Genomic DNA, 20,176 nt, shown 5'->3' with positions numbered 1-20,176 from the left:
CCCTCTCACGTTCTCTCTTTGCTGCTCTGATTTCCGATGCAGGTACTGGAATTCCCTGAGGAATCTGGTGGTCTCCTTGCTGAACTCCATGAAGTCCATCATCAGTTTGCTTTTCCTGCTCTTCCTCTTCATTGTGGTGTTTGCTTTGCTGGGGATGCAGCTCTTTGGAGGACAGTAAGTGTAATTCATCATTGTCCTTTCAGGAGTAATCTGAAAGCAAGCACCTGGAATGCTACAGGGTCTGCAGGGATGAAGGATTCACATCCTGGGTACAGATGTCAGACTTCCTGGGATGCTGAGAAGTGGTCACTGGTTTATAGGAAAGCAAATCCTCTTCTGCTCTTTTACCTGGAGCTGAATTCTTTCTAGTTACCCTAATTCAAGCTCCTGTGTCATTCCATGGTCCCCATGCGTACCCAGAGCTCTGGAGCAGGGCTGGGGAGGCAGCACTTTTTTCTACTGTTAGGGAAAAGGCACATTCTTTTCCCTGAATTTATTCACTTGGAAAATCCTTCTGCTGGAAAGAACAGTTCTGTTGAAGGTGGGTTTTTTTTCTCATTATAAATGTTGTTTGTGATGAATTTTGCAACAAGAAATATCAAAATATTACCATTTGAGCTGCAGCATGGATTTTGAAATGAGAAAACATGTTTGTTGTCTGTTTGTTTTTCCAGACATTTACTGGTTTATCTTTAAAATATTAAAATGAAATAATCTACTAAAAGGGCAATTTCAGGTTTGAATTCCACACTTGAAGCAAAAAAACTCTTGGAGTGATCCGTTCTGCAAAATCCTTTGAGGTTTCTCTTGTTCCTTTTAATTGTGGGTGAAAATGAATGTCAAAGCTTCCAGACTTTCTTCAGCAATACAATTTTCTGCTAATAGTTTTGTTAAGCATCGTCTCAGAGATGCCGTGTTCCCCTCTGTAATTGCCTGCAGTGTTATTGCCAGGTAGAACAAATATTGCTCCCTGACTCAGTTTACAGGGTATTACAAGACCTGCTTGTCCCTTACTGCTCTTGGGTTTATTTCTCCTTTCTAGATTCAATTTCCAAGATGAAACACCAACCACGAATTTTGATACCTTCCCTGCTGCCATCCTCACAGTATTCCAGGTAAAGCCATACCTTGTCCTGGGAAAAAATGAATTCCTGGGCATCTCTTCCTGCTTATGGTGAATTAAAGGAAACTGGAACAAAATAGGCATTTGGTTAAATAGACATTTCCTAGCCTGGCTTAAAGTCTGTGTGTTCCCAGGTTCTCTTCTTCTGAGGCCCATGCCTGGGGCTGTGTGCTGGGATGGCATCACTTGCATGTGCCCTTCTGCATCAATGTCCTTTCTGCAATCCTGGATAGTGGTTGACCTGTTTTCCTTTCTCCTGTGGTTGCCATAATGTAATGAGGAGAGAGGCCTGAGCTAGCTCCAGGCAGTGAGGAAATAGTGGAGCATTTTGCACTGTAATAGCTCAAGATAAGATAATGCTGGATAAGAATTACAGTCAATGGAGAAGCTCAGAAAGAGGCATCAGCCTTGGGCAAGTCTATGTGATGGCAGGAGAAAGTCTGCAGCTCTGGCAGCAGCACTGCTCAGATTTAAGAGCCTAATTTTGCAGCTGTTCTCTGCATGCCTGTATTAAACCAGTTATTTCAGGTGTTTCAGGAGAGATCTGAGGGTGTTGCACCCTGTTCCATGTGCAAGTAACACTCACAGCTCTGTGGAAGGCTGCCTGGCATATATAGCGTTGGCCTATTCTTGATGTGATATTGAACTAAGATCCAAACTTTCATAGGTCTCAGGAAAGCTTGGCTTATGTATTTCACTATCATGTCCCTTAAAGAGGGCAGAAAAAGGAGAGAAGCAAGGATCTGATGAAAATACTTTGATTAAACCAGAAAGACTCTAAAAGAAAATGTGTCCTATGACTATAATGACCCTCATATTGATATTGCTTCTCTCCAGATGTGAAGCAGGTTTGGTAGTACTTACCTTGCAGGATATTGCAAATCATGGTAGATTAGTATTTGCATAGTATTTTTGATACTCATCAAAGAAGGGCTTATAGAAATGTAAAGGTATTGCCACAAAGCCAGAACTGAACCTGAGTCAGGCTCCAGATATGAGCTTCATGTTTTAGTTTTATGTTTTAGTTTGCTTTTGGGACTAGAGCAATGCTATTGAGAGTACTTAGCTGAAATATTTCCTTTCTATCCCTGAGGCAAACACCCCTGTAACACAGTGGCTGTGGGATGAAAGAAAACACTGTTCATTTGATGACATTTGTATAGCAACTTAAAGCTATGAATTAAAACTGGCAAAACCCATCAGCACTGAATTAGCTCAGAACAGCCTCACTGAGGCTTTTTGATAACCTCTGCTCCCAGTCCATCCCCTCTTCTCCACTGAATTGTAAATAATGTGTCAATGTTTCTTCAATATGGGCTTTGGATTCTCTCCTAACCTTGTCTTCATAAAGTCAGGCAAGAAGCAAAGGCAGCTTCTTTGGTTGCTGCTCTAATGAGCAGAGTAGCATCATTCAGTGAATGCTTTTGATGCGTTGAACAAACATAATAAAGCCAGATACATCCTGTCTGTTCCTAACCCCTTTGGGAGAGTCTTTGCTTGGGAAGCAGGTTTAAAGTGTTCTGCAGCCTGCCTTAGCCCCATTGATCTCAGCAGATCTGGCTGGGTCACAGTCCCCTGTCACGTGTCTCCAGGTATTTTTGTCACCTGGAGTTGGCTGAGCTCAGTGCTGGGTGCAGCTGAGCACAGCTCTCCCTAAATGCTCTTTGAAGAGCATCACATGTTTTTCTGCAGCTCCTGGCTCCCAAGAAGGTCTTTGTGAGCTGAGTGTCAGGTTGTGTATAGACAAAATACAAACACAAATCATAGTTTGTATCTAGGCTGGGCTTGTTCAGTCTGGGGAAAATAAGGCTCTGAGGAGACCTTAGAGCAGCTCCAGTGCCTAAAGGGGCTGTGGGAAACCTGGAGAGGGGCTTGGGACAATGGCCTGTAGGGACAGGCCAAGGGGAATGGCTTGAACCTGCCCAAGAGAGGGGAGACTGAGCTGAGCTCTTAGGCAGAAGCTCTTCCCTGTGAGAGTGCTGAGGCGCTGGCACAGGGTGCCCAGAGAAGCTGTGGCTGCCCCATCCCTGGCAGTGTTCAAGGCCAGGTTGGACACAGGGGCTTGGAGCAGCTGCTCCAGTGGAAGGGGTCCCTGCCCGTGGCAGGGGTTGGAGCTGTGTGAACTTTAAGGTCCCTTCCAACACAAACCATTCTATGATGATGTATATACACATGCAAAATGGCTAGTTGCATCTCCCTAGTCCAGCAATTGAGTTGGAAGTATGTACAATATCCGTAGTGCAGAGACTCTAAAAAGCAGAAGGAGGTGTGTTAACTATACATGCTCTCCATCCTCAGAACTGCTATGTAAGTAGTAACATACTGCTGACTGCTAAGAGGCAGAGCACTGGTGACCACTGGAGGTGAGGAGTCACAGTGGCAGGATGGGACCAAACCTCAGCTCTGCTGATGGGTGCCCTGCTGAGGTGTGGGAAGCAGAGCTGGCTTTGGTTGGATGTCTGAGTGCTCCGGCTGCCCTCACTGACCTGCCTGAGAGATCTGATACTGATTCTGCATTTACTCAGGCTCTTCCTCAGGGAAGCATCTCTCTTTGAGGGCATCCCTTTGGAATGGTGCATCATGATTCCTCCATAGCTGAGTGTCTCCCACTGTTAATGTGCTCATTAGTCCATTAAGGTTTCACAGCAGCTCTTGACAGTTGTTTTTATTCCATCACCTGGTGGCTCCTCAGCTAAGCCTAAGTGTTAAATGATGACAGGCACTCCACAGAATGTTCATCTGGGGCATCCAGAAGCAGTTTTGAGGCCAGGGAAAACTAAAATGTTTGGGTTTCATCTCACTCCAAAGTCTTCATTGCTTGCACCCCTCCTTTTGCAATGTTATCCTTTCTCCACAATAGCAAGAAGCTCTTTCTATATGGCAAGATGCTTTATGGCATCCATAAACAGAGACTTTATAGAGCAGAAAGGCTTTTACCTACTGCATGTGTTCTGATGCTTGAGGGTTGCTACCTAATGGCTTAAGTAATTCCTCCAGCTGATGGGTGACAGCACGAGCAGTGGGAAGGACACCAGGTCAAATTGTCTGTCCTCTTGCCAGGGCACCAGAGCATCCTCATCTTTACCCAGGCAGACTTTTGCAGAGTGATAAATAAACAAACCAGCTGGACTTGCTTATGTGAAGTTGTAATTTATGATACCTGCAGGGGATAGAAACATTGCCCCTGCTTTCCCTTTCCACGAATGTTTGTGTGAACAGAAATCACTTTATGGTTATTCACAGAAAGCAGGAACAATTGAGGATTCATGGAAATTATGTGAAAGCAAGTTTGTGAACAGCGCTTTGCATAATTGAGTGCCAGAGTTGAAAGCCCAGTGCTCTGGTTCCTATTCTCTGATGTAAATCCAGAGTAATTCTGATGATATGGGTTAGGCTCGGGCTCTGAACTGTGGTCTCTGAGTTATTTGAGGCCAGATTTTGCATTTGGGATACAAGTTGGCGTATGCACTGTATGTCCTTGAATAGATTTACTCATAGCCTATTGCAGCCATCAGCACCAACCCTGCAGCAAGAGTTTTTCTCTGTCAGCAGATGATGACTAGTCCGGAATGTGTAATTGTTTTGAGTGTGCTGTGTGCACGTGGGGCTTCGTTACTACAACACGCATCATGCTTTGGGCTTTTTTTGGTTCTTATTTTATTTGCTTCTACTAAATATAAAGACAACTTTCTATTTAGGAATTTGAGCTTCACATCCCAAGAAGCATCTGACAGTACACTGAAAGTGACTACCCTTGACTCTGCCATGGCAGGTAGATGAAGTGTTGATGCGCTCAAATGTTGCTCTGTTGCAGTCATTGGTGAAGACCAGGAATGGCAGGGGACTCAGATGGTGCAGAATTAGCATCTAGAATGACAGTGATTTGAGTCTTAAGTGTTTTCACTTGCTCTGATTAGTTTTGCTGTTATTCATGTGTTTGCTCATTAGCCTCAGGTCAGTGTGCAGAGCCTGCAGCCAGGACAGCTCTGCAGAGCCAGGCTATGCTCACCTCTATACAAGGGGAGCACAGAGGAGGATCAGAGTCCCCTTCAAGCTACCCTCATTTGTTCTCACTTATGCACATCAGTTATTGCTTCTGCTTAAGGGTTTCTTTGTGGTTTGTGGCCATCTGGGTGGCTGAAGGGTCCCTGTGGTCTGAGCAAGCAGCAAACCTGGAGATGAATCCATTGTGGTGCAACCTCCTGGCAGTGGTTGTGCTGCCCAGTGAATGGTATTTGCAGTACTGTTGAGGTGTACCAGGGCTGTCTGCAGCCCTGAGGAACAGAGGAATAGTGGAAGAGAGCTGCAGGAGCTGAGCAAGCCCTTGCTGTATGAAGCCAATGAAAGGAGTTGATACTGGCAGAGTTTCCACTCAGGTCTTAGTGGTCAGAGGTTTTGGAGGCCTGTGGGGGAGATGCTGTGCATGGAGCTGTTGAAACTTGGTACCTCCACATGACTTAAAAATGAAGAGGGGGGTAATCCTGCTGGAGCTGAAGTGTTGTGCATGAGAGCCTGCAGTTGGAGGTGGGCAGCAGGCATGTAACCAAGAGCCAGCAGGAATGGGGCAATGGGGGTCCTTCACCAGTGGTCCTCCCTCCTCCTTAGCTTGTGCCAGAGGAGAAAGCTGTACCCATTGTGGGGTGAAGCCATCCAGGGCTGGAGTTTGATGTCCACTGTGCAGCCTGCCACACTAACACGCTCATCCATTTTCCACTTAAAGACCAGTATTGGATTGCATCAAGCTGCTGCCTATTTCAGTTCCCCCAAACCTTCCCGACTTTGTCTTTCCTTTAACTCAGCCTTTCTTCTCTTTCAACTTTTGCTGTGCAGATCCTGACAGGGGAAGACTGGAATGCTGTGATGTACCATGGGATAGAGTCACAGGGCGGCGTTCGCTCGGGGATGTTCTCCTCCATTTACTTCATCGTCCTGACGTTGTTTGGTAACTGTATCCTTACACATTGTCTTGTGTTAAAGGCACAGTGGGCCATACACCCTTATGGGGTTCTACAAATACCTAGATTTGTTTGAATTCTCACACCGTCACACTTTTTAAACCCAAATGATTGCTGTAAGTTTGCTCTCTACAGGGTAAAAGACACAGGTAAGTTGTCCAAGTTGGTGTCACTGTTCTGATGGCAATGTGAGCATAGTCGTCATTCATTTCAATTTTTGTGGCTTACCTTATGAATGCCCTATTATGAGTTAATTTATGTTGTGGGAAAGCTGATTGAAGTTCAGTCAGAGCAGGACCTGTGTAGCTTGAATATCTTCCAAGAAGGTTTGCACTAGGTCAGCAGAAGGAAGAACTGAAGTTGCTTTGGTGTGTAGATCAGGCTCCAATCTCTTGGAGCCTTTGTCTACATGTAGCAGCTTAACCAGTTGTGCTCTTCCAAACACCTAAAATTCTCTTGTCTCCACGTAATGCTAAAAACTTCAGTCCAGATCTCGGCTTCTGGGCTCTGTGTTTGGTTGTGTTCCAAGAACTGACACATGAAGGGTCTGAAGATGTTTTGTTCTGCTTAGTCATGAAAACCTCTTGAGGGCAACAGGAAACTGGAACAAAAATGTCCCAGGGTGTTTCCTGGGACCAGCAGCACTCTGATGTGTGGTGTGTCTCCAGAGAGGCCTAACAAGGCAAGGATTTAGCAGTCAGAGATGGAATTTGGAAAGAGAGGTTGTATTTTATGCCAAAATGAGCAGAGGTTCTTTGATCTGAGGCTGGGTATAAGGAGAGCCAGGAGAGCTCAGCAATTGTAATGGCTCAGTTCATGTCTCATGATGGAGGCTGTGACTGGGTCAGTGTTGCACAGCATTGCTCACATTAAATGGTACAGAACTGTTGGTGTGAGATGTTTGCTGCCTGCAGTGACAAGCTGTGTGGAATCAGAGCATCCTTAAAAATGGAACCTTAAAACCTATTGTGTATACGAGGCACCCTGGCTGGTTTGTTTGTTCTGTGAAATGGGGATAAGAACGTTAAGCAATGCCACTCTGTGGAGGGATTCCCAGCAGTGTGAACTCAGTGCCAATCCCAGTGTTCATCTTTTCTTAGGAGCCCTGCTTGGGTGGCAGCGTTGGCTGCGTACCTAGGAGAAAGGAAATGTACATGGGGGGCAATACTTATGCTAAAGATGTAAGGTTGTTATCGACCCCTTCAGTGGGTGGACAAGATGAGATGAGACATCAGTGCCCATGGAGTGCACGGCAGAGCTCCAGCCCCTTCTTTTGCCTGAACTCTCTCTATTAGCATGAGAACACAGGCAGGGAACAGGGGAGCAGACGGAGTGCGAGCTGTGCCTGTCACATAAGTGTGTCTCTGAGGGATTTGTCCCATTAACGTGCGCTGTCAGAGACAGAGCAGACGTGATGGCTCCACAGCTCTGCTCAGACATCCGCCTCGTGCGCCCTTCAGAAACACAGGGCTTTGGAAAACTGGGTCAATGGAGAACTGGGAGGGAGGGAGATCTCTAAATCCTCAGGGCTTGGCATTTGAAAATGAGATTAAGCTATAATCAGGCTTGACAGCAGAGCTGAGAGAGACACTTACCTCAGAGCAGCTAAGATCCAGCATTTTTGAGGAACAGGATAGAATTCCCTTCTTGTACCTTTAATTCAGAAGGGGAGAGGGTCATGCTTATCCTTTAGTTTTCATTAAAAAGGGAAAGAGCAGGGGATGCTCAAGAGGAGGGAGTAAGGACCTGGTTCACCTATTGCCACTGCCATGAATTTGGTATCCACCTCTGCTCGCCCTGGCAGAGTGGTGATGCAAAACCTTAGCCGTGTTCTCTCTAAATACCTTCCCGGCAGACAGCAGCTGTCTTGCTTTCCCTTCCTTTTCCAGTACCTAAAGGGGCTGCAGGAAACCTGGAGAGAGGCTTGGGACAAGGGGAATGGCTTGAACCTGCCCAAGGGGAAACTGAGATGAGCTCTGAGGCAGAAGCTCTTCCCTGTGAGGGTGCTGAGGCGCTGGCACAGGGTGCCCAGAGAAGCTGTGGCTGCCCCATCCCTGGCAGTGCTCAAGGCCAGGTTGGACACAGGGGCTTGGAGCAGCTGCTCCAGTGGAAGGGGTCCCTGCCCGTGGCAGGGGTTGGAGCTGGAGGAGCTTTGAGGTCCCTTCCAACCCAAACCAGGCTGGGATTCTATGATTCTGCCATCCTGCTGCTGAGATAATGCAGGGGTGACTTTCCTGGCTGCTTACCTGGGACCATTTCCAGTGCCCCTCTCGTCCCCTTTTCCTGCAGTCACACGCTGGTGGCATATCTTTACCTCAGCTCCTCTGTGCTGAGCAAGGAGGATGTGTCAGGTACGATGTTTTAATTCTCTGAGCCCTGCTGACGGGGATAAGTTTGCTGCAGGTGACTTTATACAAACACAGAAAGAGGGGAAAGCTGGCTGACAGTAAACAACCCTCAGAAACCCTTTCATAATGTCCTGGAGGAAGGCTTTCACCAGCTTCTAGTGATCAGAGTTATAAACCTGAAGTGTATCTATTAATTTCTATGGAGATTTACATCCCTGTTTGAGAATTGGAGACCTGGCCCAGACTGTCTGTGTAGAAACTTAGTCTTGAGAGCATAGAATAGAATCACAGAACCAACCAGGTTGGAAAAGCCCTTTCAGCTCATCCAGTCCAACCATTCCCAGCCCTGCCAAGGCCACCCCTAACCCATGGCACTGAGGCCTCGTCTCCACGCTGTGTGAACACTTGCAGGGCCGGTGCCTGCAGCCCTGCCCTGGGCAGCCTGTTCCAATGCCTGAGCACCCTCTGGGGCAGGAATTGTTCCTCAGCTCCATCTAAACCTGCCCTGGTGCAGCTTGAGGCCGTTTCCTCTTGTCCCATCCCTTGTTCCTTGGGAGCAGAGCCCAGCCCCTCCTGGCTCCATCCTCCTCTCAGGCACTTGTAGGGAGCCATCAGGTCCCCCCTGAGCCTTCTCCAGACTGAACCCCCCAGGTCCCTCAGATGTTCTCCATCTCTCTTGTGCTCCAGGCCCTGCACCAGCTCCATTGCCCTTCTCTGGCCCTGCTCCAGCACCTCAAGGTCTCTCTTGTAGTGAGGGGCCCAGAACTGAGCATCAGCTGCTTTCACAGTGGGTTTGGACAGGCTTTTCTGTATCACATGCAGACCATTTTTGCTTTAGGCACCATTGGCAGGAGGGGATAACTGGGTCTGGGGTGTGTGGTGGAGGATGAAGGGTTAAATCTTCTCATGGTGTGTTTATGCTCGTGCTGATATTTCAAACAGTGTTTCAGTAAGGTCAGTGCTACCCCTGCTTTTCACTAGTGACAGTTTTTATGCTGAGAGCAAGCAGCAGGCAGTCATTTATCTCTGAGGGAAAGCTGATCCGTGTGACTTGCCAGGGACTTAAGTTGTCATTAACTGTCAAAACATAACCAGGAGCATCTGAAAATCAAGTTTAGTTTGCCAGAAAAGAGCAGTCCTGCATTTTTGCAGGAAGGGAATTACTCATTAACGTCAATGATGCCCTGGTGCTGCAGCCACGTTAAGGACAGGCAGGGGTACAGGGTGAGGTACAGGTCTGAACCTCGGGATCACCTGCCCAAGGAGAGTCCCACAGCCCAGCAGAGAGCCTAAAGAGGTCAGTCCAAACTGCTTAATTATAGATCATTGTGAAGTGTTTTTCTGCTCTAACCTGGGGCGTCACAAAGTTCTTCCCGCTCTGTCTTTGCAGTACTCCTTCCAAGAAGCTTTAATAATGTCCTTTTTTCATCCAGCTTTTCATTTCCCACCTGTGAATTTGCCACCAGCCCTCCCCACACAGCATCCACCACAGCTGAATTCCTTAGGTGGGACTTCTTGGTTTTATTTTCTTGTATCACTACCATTTAAATCGGTCTAAGCCCTAACAGATGCTGATCAGCAAAAGGCACTTTGGCTCCTCTGTATAGAGGAGTTTTGCTTTCAGTTTTTGAGCATTGGTGAGACTATATTTAAGGGTTCAGGCAAACTGCATCAAATACCAACCGTATCCTGGGCTGCATCAAAAGAAGCATGACCAGCAGGTCGAAGGAGGTGATCCCGCCCCTCTACTCTGCTTTTGTGAGACCTCACTTGGAGCACTGTGTGCAGTTCTGGTGTCCTTAACATAAAAAGGACATGGAACTGTTGGAACAAGTCCAGAGGAGGCCACAAGGATGATCAGAGGCTGGAGCACCTCCTGTATGGAGCCAGGCTGAGAAAGTTGGGGCTGTTTAGTCTGGAGAAGAGAAGCTGTGTGGAGACCTCGGAGCAGCTTCAAGTGTCTGAAGGGGGGCTACAGGTTTGCTGGGGAAGGACTCTTCATTAGGGACTGTAGTGATAGGACAAGGGGTAACAGGTTCAAACTTAAACAGGAGTTTAGATTGGATATAAGGAAGAAATTCTTTACTGTGAGGGTGCTGAGGCACTGGAATGAGTTGCCCATGGAGGCTGTGAATGCTCCATCCTTGGCAGTGTTCAAGGCCAGGCTGGACAGAGCCTTGGGTGCCATGGTTTAGTGAGAGGTGTCCCTGCCCATGGCAGGGGGTTTGGAACTGGGTGATCTTAAGGCCCTTTCCAACCCAAACTATCCTATGACCTTATGTAATCTTGCTGGAGAATTGACATTGGAGATGTTTGTTTTGCTTGCAAAACCTGTTCTTTTAAACATGAGGGAGTCCTTTCCCAGAGCTGCTCAGGGCATTGTGAGTGTTCTTTATGAGGAATAAAGGCAAGTGGGTGCCAGCTTCTGCTGCTTCTCAGTTGGTTCTTGGAATCCATTTGCACTTTCAAGGGACTATTGAAAAGAAAAGATGTGGAAACTTTGTTTTTCTAAGTCAAAAGACTCTCACATTCTGTTTCCAGTGTCAGAGAGTCTGTGTGGAGCCAGACTTCTCTGTCTGAAGTGGTTTAATGGAAGTAGTATAATGAGAATAACAGCAGGATTTGTCTGATTTTCTAGGAAATGACACTGTGCTTGTATTCACTGTGTTCCACTTAATTGATAAATGGATGCATCTGTTGAGGAAAAAACCCAAACTACAAAAACCTACCAAGGAGCCTGAAATGAAATGCAACAAATGCCTTTCTCATGCTGTCCTTGCCCTTAGCTGCTGTGCAGGAGAGCTCTACGGGGCTCAGCTGGGCAGCAAGGTCCTTGGATCTGCCCAGGTTATCCAGCCTGGACGAGAGGCTGGAGTTTGCGGAATGCTTGGGAAACCCCAGGCTCTGCAGAAAGGACCAAGGGACCTTTTTGGGGGCAGAAACACCCAAGTCTGTTAGGAGATGGGTCCAACCAGCCTGATATCTTAAAACAATCAATTAATTCTATTTCCAGTGGTCAATTATGTTACAGGAGACATTTTCAGCATGAGTGTCTAGGCAGGGTAGGAAAACAGCTTTATTATTGAGACATTTATTCCCAGAGCAGGAGACTTGGAAGTATGACCAACTTCTTGGAAGCATCCCAGTGGAAAAGACCCAGTGTCGCCATGGGCAGTGGTACCTTAGCCTCCTGCCTGAATCCCAGTCCCACAAGTTACAGGTTCCTCTTCCCAGCTCCTGCTTAAAAGGAAATGCGGAAGTGGGTACCTCTGCAAATGAAATTTGGTGGAGCTCTGATTTCAGTGCAGGAGGGAAGTGATAATTTCAGCATCATCTTTCCCTTTTTCTTGTCCTTTGTCTGCTGGGTTCACTGGGATTGAGGTCTTTCCACCCTGCTGTCCTGCTGGAATGAAAGAAGGAGCAGTTGATGGGCATCGCACTTTAAACCTCTGTCCCAGAGGAATTGTCTTCACACGATAAAAACCTCTTTCCCATTTTATATGACATGGAAAAAACATGATGGATGACCTGGCCTTTTCCTGGAGAAACTCTGTGTCACATTCCCTGCGTGGTTTGGGAGTCAGGATACAGATGCATCCTAAGAGATTAAACACAACTCCTGTTTCCCACTGTCACAAGCAGAGGCTCCGGTTTTGATAGGCATTCAGGCTCTGGAGACACTCATCTCAATGGGAATTGAAGATGTATCTGGTTCTGAAGTCTTGGATTAATTATATTTGATAAAAGCTTTTGAGAGGGAAGCAAGGAGGCTTTGAGCCGGTTGTTTGGGCCAGCTTTAGTCCCTGACTGCCCTAGGAAGTCTCCTGATGCTATGCCAATGTGGGGCAATGGCTCTGCAGCCAGCTTGCTGCTTTGGAGTCTGCTGGAGCATGGGGATTAGCTGGAACACAGAGCTGGGCAGGCTCCTGTTCAGCAGAGGCAATTGCAGCCAGTAAATCAGCCTTGCACTTCTGCTTGTAGAGAAACCTCAGGTGCGTCCTCCAGGCATCCTGAGAGATGGAAAGCAGAGGGGTGCCGAGGCCAGGCTTTCCCAGTGTCTCACTGCAGGTTTGACAGAAGCCTGAGAGCTCACATGTCCCCTCATGGAGTCATTGCCTGGCTCCCCCTTGCACACCAACCTCATCCCACTGTCCTGCCTTCCCTGCAGCCTTGCTTTGGACATTGCTTCCAACCCAGGTCCAAAACAGGGGGCACACTAAACCAATAGGAAATAAGTGGGTTAGTTGTGTAAAACTGCTGCAGTCCTTTAGCTCAGTTTATAGGAACCTGCATCTGATCCCTGACGGGGATTTGGCTCTGGTGAGGACAGCGCAATACAAACACAGCAGTGGCTCATCGCTCTTGAAGCCTTTGTGACTCCCCAGAGGAGAAACACTAATGATATCAACCTCATTCTCATGTACATTCATGTTTAGAGGAGCAAACATACTGTTACACAGCTATGGAGTGACTCTCCTGTCACCAGGTAATGTGCAAGAGCAAGATCATGGAATCCCAGTCTGGTTTGGGTTGGAATGGACCTTAAAGCTCATCCAGTTCCAGCCTCCTGCTGTGGGCAGGGACACCTTCCACTAGAGCAGCTTGCTCAAAGCCTGCATTTTCTTCTTGGAAAGCAGTTTAGATTTGGTTTTGCTTTGCTTGCTCTCCTTTCACGTGCAGAGGTATCTGATTTACAATTGGTTTGTGCTGTTTTGCATGCACATTGCAGGAATAACAACAGAATAGATGAAGAGACAAGTAACAGTTGAATCATTAAATGGAAAAACTAAAGTAAAATATGAATAAATAGTGTAAGCAAATGTTATGTCTTAGGGGTATAATGCAGTATTCTCCAGAGAGACCCAAGCTAGAGTAGCACTGTGGTTCTTTAGCTGGGCTACATGCAATTTGGCCTGGGCTAACGGCCTGTTTCTCAGCAGAACCCATTAACTTGGGCTGGGTGCTCTTTTAACAGGCTCTTCTGTAGCTGTGCTATGTGGGCTGCTGCAGCACTGAGGATAGAGGATGTCCATGGAGGTCTAATTGTCATATTGACTTCAGTGTGATGAGTCATGATGGGTCCTCCTACCAGTGTGAAATGCAGCAGTGATCTGAGCTCAACTTTAACATGGTACCATACGCCTTTATATAGGTGTATATATATATTATGTAAATGTTGTCTTTAAAATGACTGATTTCCAGTCTACTGGTTTTTGAAACAAGAGAGGAAAACTGAGGATGAAATCCTGTGTGTGTGTCTCTCTCTATGGGCAGGACCATAGGTGTGGATTTTCTGGAATGAAAATAAGGGTCCCTTGTGTCTCCAGGACCACCACATGGTCTCATACCAGTGGCACCTCTAGTGTTGTAAAGCTCCGTGTGTATCCTCATCAGGGATATATGCTGGGAAAAAGACAAATGTGTGTCCAGCACCCACTGTCCTGCAGAGCTGTCTCCCAGGAGAAGGAGGTGGGTTAGAGATGAAGACAAGGCAGTGGTGCAAGGGGCCAATGTATAATATACTGATGATTATAAGTGGGAAAAGAAGGGTAGTGGCAGCAGCAGGGAACAGTTTACTGTATCTGCTGTGTGAAGGTGTTTTCCTTAGCTGCTCCCCAAAAGATACACTCCTGAACGTCTTCTTGGCTATTGCTGTGGACAATCTGGCAAATGCCCAAGAGCTGACCAAGGTACGTATGAGATTTCTATTTCTTCAAACTCAGACTGCAGTTGCTGATCTAAACCCCACATTGCCAACCCTTCCAGGCCCCCTGAGATGTCTTCTAGAGCCTGTTCATGTGGTGTCTCTGTTTACCAGTTTGTGTTGCAGAGAAGGACCCAGAGGTTTAAGCTTGTTCAGATTTGTTCTATTTCAGGCTTGTTTCATTGAACTATTTGATGTTTTTCAGCTTTGTTTTATCACAGAGTGGGCAGTGGGCATTGCTCACCTTGCTGCTGCATGGAGGTGCACAGGCACTGGTGGTTTTGAGAGGAGAGGTGAAGCAATTGAAGGGTTTTGGCTGACCTGAAGCTTAGACATGGGGAAACACAAGTGTTGTGTTGTTACTTTGATTGTCTCACGCTGATGCTTCATACCTTGCTGAGTTCTGGGATGCATCAAAGAATGAACATTCTCTAATCAACTCTGGAACACAGCTTGCAGAGGCTGTTGTGAATACTCACTGAAGAGGGTATAATTTTCCTGCCTCTCACCAGGAGCAGGAGAAATCCAAGGCACCAGAAAGCCAGGTACTGGCAGGAGATGGAAATGGCACCGATGTAACTTTATGTGCAGGTTTATATTGGAGCATTTCCTATAGAGAAAACCTTCTAGCCTCAGTATGGAGCAGGAAGGATTGCAAGTGCTGCAGTTTGTATTATTACATACTTTTGATTTCTCATTGTGGCATAGCCAGCTGTATTTACGAGGCAGCATTAAATTTTGTGTGCACATTTCTAGCTTGTTCTCACTGAGTAGATAAAATCCCACACTCTCCATTGCTGTGCTACTGCCATCATAGAATCACAGACTGGTTTGGGTTGGAAGGAGTCTTAAAGATCATCTAGTTCCATTCCTCTGCCATAAGTCAGTGACAAAAGTAGCACCATATCCACCTTAGCAGCTGTATTTTACAAGCTTTAGCTCATATACTCCGTAAGAGGATCACTAATCATGTGCTTATGCAGCAGCAGGCAAGGATGTTTTCTCTTTTAGAGCTGTAGAAAAGTGCTGTAGTTCATGGATACGCAATGCAACTCCACAGTTCAGGGACACGGAGACTTCTAGGGGTTTCCTGCCCCGCTCCAGCTCTTGAGACCAAAGTAGGCAACCCCCTTCTGTTAAAATCCATGTTTTTGCTGCCCAGAGACAAAACTAGGCTCCAGCTCTCCCTTCGTGCTGTGGAGCTGCATGACTGGCTTCAGCTTCCAGCTTTAGCTGAGCCTTGTTTCCTGACGCCTGATATCCAGCACAGACCATACAGGAAGGCTTGTGGTTCTCAGGTGCATGTCTCTGAGACCATGTTCTGCATCCCTCCTCTCTCATAATGCCTCTCAGGGCTGTGTTTAATCACTCTTTGTTTTCTCTGGGAGGTTTTTCACTTGCTCCTCAGCTCTTCCTGTTCTTTCTAAAGCCCCCAGAAACCTCCAGCCTGGAGGCAGCATTCTCCCAGCCTGTTCTGGAGATCTAGGAGCATCCTTGCATGTGCTGAGAGAGAACAGGGCCCTGAGCAGGTTTCTGATAACGAAGCTCATCCTACTTCTTTCTTAATCCTTTAAGTGCTTTCTTGTGGATATTTCAGGAGCTGACTGGGACAGTTAGAAACCTGCCTTTGTTGAGGTTTAGGAAGTATAATTAAATATTGATGGATTCTGCAGCACTGCCAAATCATAAAGCTTCTTGAGCAAACTTTCGGTTTTTTGGCTTTAATTTTATTTCTGATCTCCCAAAACACTAGGGATTTCTAAAGAAGAGGGAAAAGATGAAAGTAATTCAATTAGATGTCATACCTGGAGAATGAGGGATTTACTGTGAAGTAAATATGATCATGCAAACCCAAAAATGGCCTGGAGGTATAATTAAGTTACTCAGGAGTCAGTTGATCTCAGGAGACTTTCTTGACATTTATGTTGTAAAACTAATCGCGATCAGTGCTGCATATCATGTGGGGAAACCACAGGCAGTTTGCAACTGCCTCTGTTTTGGAAAGACAGAAAGGATTCCTGCTAAATGGCAGGACTGAAACATTCCAACCAACAGTTCCAGTTCTGGATGCTAATTTGGACTTCTTTTATCGCGGCATTTGAACATTTCTCAGTAGCCTTAGCTGGGCCTTGTGACCGGTAACAGAAGTTATCAGAGTTGTAACTATATTTAACTTAAGCTTGATCATTCAAAGTACTTGTGAGTTTTGGAGCAGACACTGGAATGACTCATTTTGGGCAAAGAAAGAATCACCTTCTTTGCTTTCGATAGCTAAATAATCTGCTCTCCAGCCTCCTTCTCCTCTCCCTCCCCAGTCTCTCTCCTGCTCTTTCTGTACTGGCTCTCCCTTAGCACTGACTTAAACTCTGCCAACTTAATTTCTAGTGATCCCTCAGAACTGTCCTGAATCTGGGCTGCCTATATATGGAGATACATTAATATATACCTGCCTATATGTATAAGCCTATCAATATATATAGTTATTATGTTATATACATGTAGTTGTATATATACATATATATAGTTATTATGTATACTTATATAGTTATATATATAGGCCTCTCTATAGAGATATATACAGGCCTATATATATGCCTATACACATAGGCATATAGAAATTAAGTGGTATGTAGGTATTTATAGGCATATATATGCCTATATATATAAGATATATATGTCAGGGTATATATATGCCTATATACCCTGTAGTTGTTTCCATATATTGGCAGGTTTTTCTTCCTGTTCACTTACTCATAGTAGAATCAAAAATGCACCCCCGAGTTTGCTTTGTCTCTCTGCTGACATTCCCCCATCATGTCCAGTGACACACAGCAGTTCTTCATCCTCCTTACACTGGCATGTGAAGTCACTGCAAGTGACCCTTTATTTTCCTCAATATCCTAGAGTACTAAGTGCACTGTCAGCAGGCCCTGGGGAAGCAGCATAAACCCGTGCAGTGAGGAGTGGGAATGATGTGTGAATTTTACATAAAAATATATTATAAAGTTGAGGAATCCCCAGAAATAATGGACTGAAGTGAGCAGCAAACCCAGGAGTCTTAAGGTGTGAAGAGCCCTTCTCCCCAGTGCACAGGTGTCTTTCATTGGGTGAACTTGATAACTAACGGTCAGTATTAACTATGTGCGTCATTATGGGTAGCACTGAAGGTGGGGTTTACCATGTGATAAACTGTGATTGAAATGAGATTTAGAGCTCTAGAAAACAGCAAACATCAAAGAGAGATGTCCTTATAGGCAGGGTCTTTGTATGCACTTGACTGTAGTGATAGGACAAGGGGTAACAGGTTGAAACTTAAACAGCAGAGGTTTAGACTGGATATAAGGAAGAAATTCTTTGCTGTTAGGGTGGTGAGGCACTGGAATGGGTTACCCAGGGAGGTTGTGAATGCTCCATCCCTGGCAGTGTTCAAGACCAGATTGGATGAAGCTTTGGTTGATATGGTTTAGTGCGAGGTGTCCCTGCCCATGGCAGGGGGGTTGGAACTGGATGATCTAAAGGCCCTTTCCAACCCGAACTGTTCTATGATTCTATGATGATGGCAACAGTTGGCTGTTGCTGGGATGGATGGATGTGTGCTGCCATTACGGCTCAGAACTGGCTTCAGTCATACACTATCACAGCCCTGTATGTTTCAAGCAGAACAAGATGAGCTTGTGCCCCAGTGAGACCTGGCAGTGTAAGTGCTAGCCAAAATGTTAATTAACTTCTGTAGTGGTCTGTAATCTCTGGATGAAAAGAGCTACAGAAATGTTATTAAGCAGTCATCTGCTAAAGAGTGGGCTTGTTCTGAGTTAGGGATGGCTGCATTTGTAATGACAGCAGATATTTTCTGCCTTTACTTCAAGATACGGAATCCAGCAGTATTAGTGATGAACCAGAATGAATGGAGTAGAAGCTACAGATTCTAAAGAGATAGATAAAACTGCACCTGGTGCTTCAGGTTCAGAGAAAGAAAAATCAAAAGCCTTTGAATGTATGTGATTTTAACACTGCTAGAGGGTCCTCAAGAGATGAAACAACTTGAACATACCTGTGGAATGAAAAGAAAATCAGAAAAGCCTTCTTATTGCAGGTCTTCTTCCTCAAAAGCTTGATGTTCTGCAGACACCCTTTGTGCTGGCTTTGGCTGGGATACAGTCAATTTTCTTTACAGAAGCTGGTGTGGGGTGTTGTTTTGGATTTGTGCTGCAGTGTTGATCACACAGGGATGTTTCAGTTACTGTTGAGCAGTGCTTGCACAGAATCAAGACCTTTCCTGCTCCTTACATAGGGTAGAATTGATTATGCATATGGTATTCAGGATAGATAAATCTGGATGATTTCCTGTTTCAGAGTTGGATGCCTTGCTGTCTGCTCTCATTATTTTAAGCATAACTCTTTCACAACGTTACCACTGAAGAGCAGAGGTAGATCCATGGCATTTCATAAAATTTGACAGCAGAGCCTGTGACTGCTCTCGCTGTGACATGTGGTTATTCCCTGAGTATGTGTGATGCTGCTATTGCCATCAGAGGGTCTGTGTTTATCCTGCCATGATTTTACTGATTGCACTGCCTTGAAAGTGTAAGGGAAGTTTAGCCTAGACCACCACTGAAGTTGAACCAGGTTTTTCTTTGCTTTTTGCCCTCATCTCATTGCTTGAGATCCTGAATTTGAACAGTGTTTCTCTTGCCATTACAATGAGGAGGAGGAAATAAATCACAGTTACACTCTGAGGGAACTTGCAGTGCTAACAGAGGTTAAAAATCCACATGATCTGGTGTGTATGCAGAAAACATGACTATAATCATCTTTCTGATGGTTATAGTGCTTGAGTCTACAGACTATGCTTGAATACGGCTCCTCCTTTCTGTTGTCACTCTGTAAGTCTTCAGTGATTCAACTGAAATAAGTGGAACTATTGGAGTAAAGCTGGTGTGAGCAGGACCAGTCAAGTCTGCTGTTTATTACACTTGCTGTTTCAGAAAAGTCACTCTGGGAAGAAGTCATGAAGGATTTAGGAGTCTGTCTCATGCATTTCAATAGGACTTAGGCTTAAGAGTGATGGGGCCCACCTCACCCCAGAAATGTCACGCTTGTGGTCAGGTCTCTCCCTGCTCTGCCACAGTCACCTTCCCCAGTGCTAAGAGGAGACCCAAGAGAGGTAAGCTTTGCAAGGGAGATATAATCTTGGTAAAAATGCACTGAGCACTTGGTTGAACCTTGCATTTCTCATCTCAACCTGCTGTGGCTGGCACCAAGACCCTACCCAGGCGCCCCTACAAGTTATGGAATTATGACTTATATTAATGAGTTTCCACTGTTCCCACAGCAGAGTGGTGATGTTCACATATGACTCGTGCCTTGGAGAGCTCTGGTCACTGTCCTTGCATGATGCACTCTGATTTCTCTTGTTTTTCTGCACCAGGATGAGGAGGAGATGGAGGAAGCCACCAATCAAAAGCTCGCCCTGCAAAAGGCCAAGGAGGTGGCAGAAGTCAGCCCCATGTCTGCAGCCAACATCTCCATAGCTGCGTAAGCATGCCTTTGAAACTTGGGAACTTTATTGTTTGGGTTCTGTATTTCAGTGTCAGTATGTGTCTGTTCAACATGAGCATCCCATAGTTTTCTGTGAGCCCTTTTATATCTCTTACTGACAGGGCTTTATGTGGACTGAATACTTCAGAACTGATCGTTTAACCATGTATTTAATTCAGTATTTAAGTTTGGTTTTCTTTGTAACGCCTCATCTTTTGCCCTGCTATAAATAACTTGGGTTTTAGATTATTTTTTTAAGCTCTTCTAGGATAGATTTCACCAGGTGAAGTGTTAACAAATCCATTCACTCTGGATTTGCAATTACAAGAGGTATGTTTCACATAATAACTGTTTTTCAATGATTTCTGCTTTGAAAATTTAAGTGGTAAGGCATCCTCCTAAATATCAGACTGAAAAATACGCTTGAATGCTCTTTTTGCTGTTTGGAAGAGAGCTGGGTTGAATAAAATCGCTTATGTGAACAGTCAGTAGTTTGTAGCGAGAAACA

The 20,176-nt window shown here is 45.7% G+C and overlaps 1 protein-coding gene across 1 annotated transcript in view; it reads left to right on the top strand.

The window, feature by feature from the left end:
* CACNA1B (calcium voltage-gated channel subunit alpha1 B) overlaps nucleotides 1–20,176 on the top strand; it is a 288,836-nt gene that overhangs the window by 178,201 nt on the left and 90,459 nt on the right. The window contains 5 exon segments of the mRNA XM_034067574.1: nucleotides 43–174; nucleotides 1,043–1,115; nucleotides 5,954–6,071; nucleotides 14,049–14,116; nucleotides 19,559–19,665. Coding sequence (XP_033923465.1) covers nucleotides 43–174; nucleotides 1,043–1,115; nucleotides 5,954–6,071; nucleotides 14,049–14,116; nucleotides 19,559–19,665 — 498 coding nt within the window.

This window comes from Melopsittacus undulatus, chromosome 11, assembly GCF_012275295.1.
Source record: "Melopsittacus undulatus isolate bMelUnd1 chromosome 11, bMelUnd1.mat.Z, whole genome shotgun sequence".
NCBI lineage: Eukaryota > Metazoa > Chordata > Aves > Psittaciformes > Psittaculidae > Melopsittacus > Melopsittacus undulatus.
The sequence above is the reverse complement of the archived record's forward strand: the minus strand, read 5'-3'. Positions and strand labels throughout refer to the sequence as shown.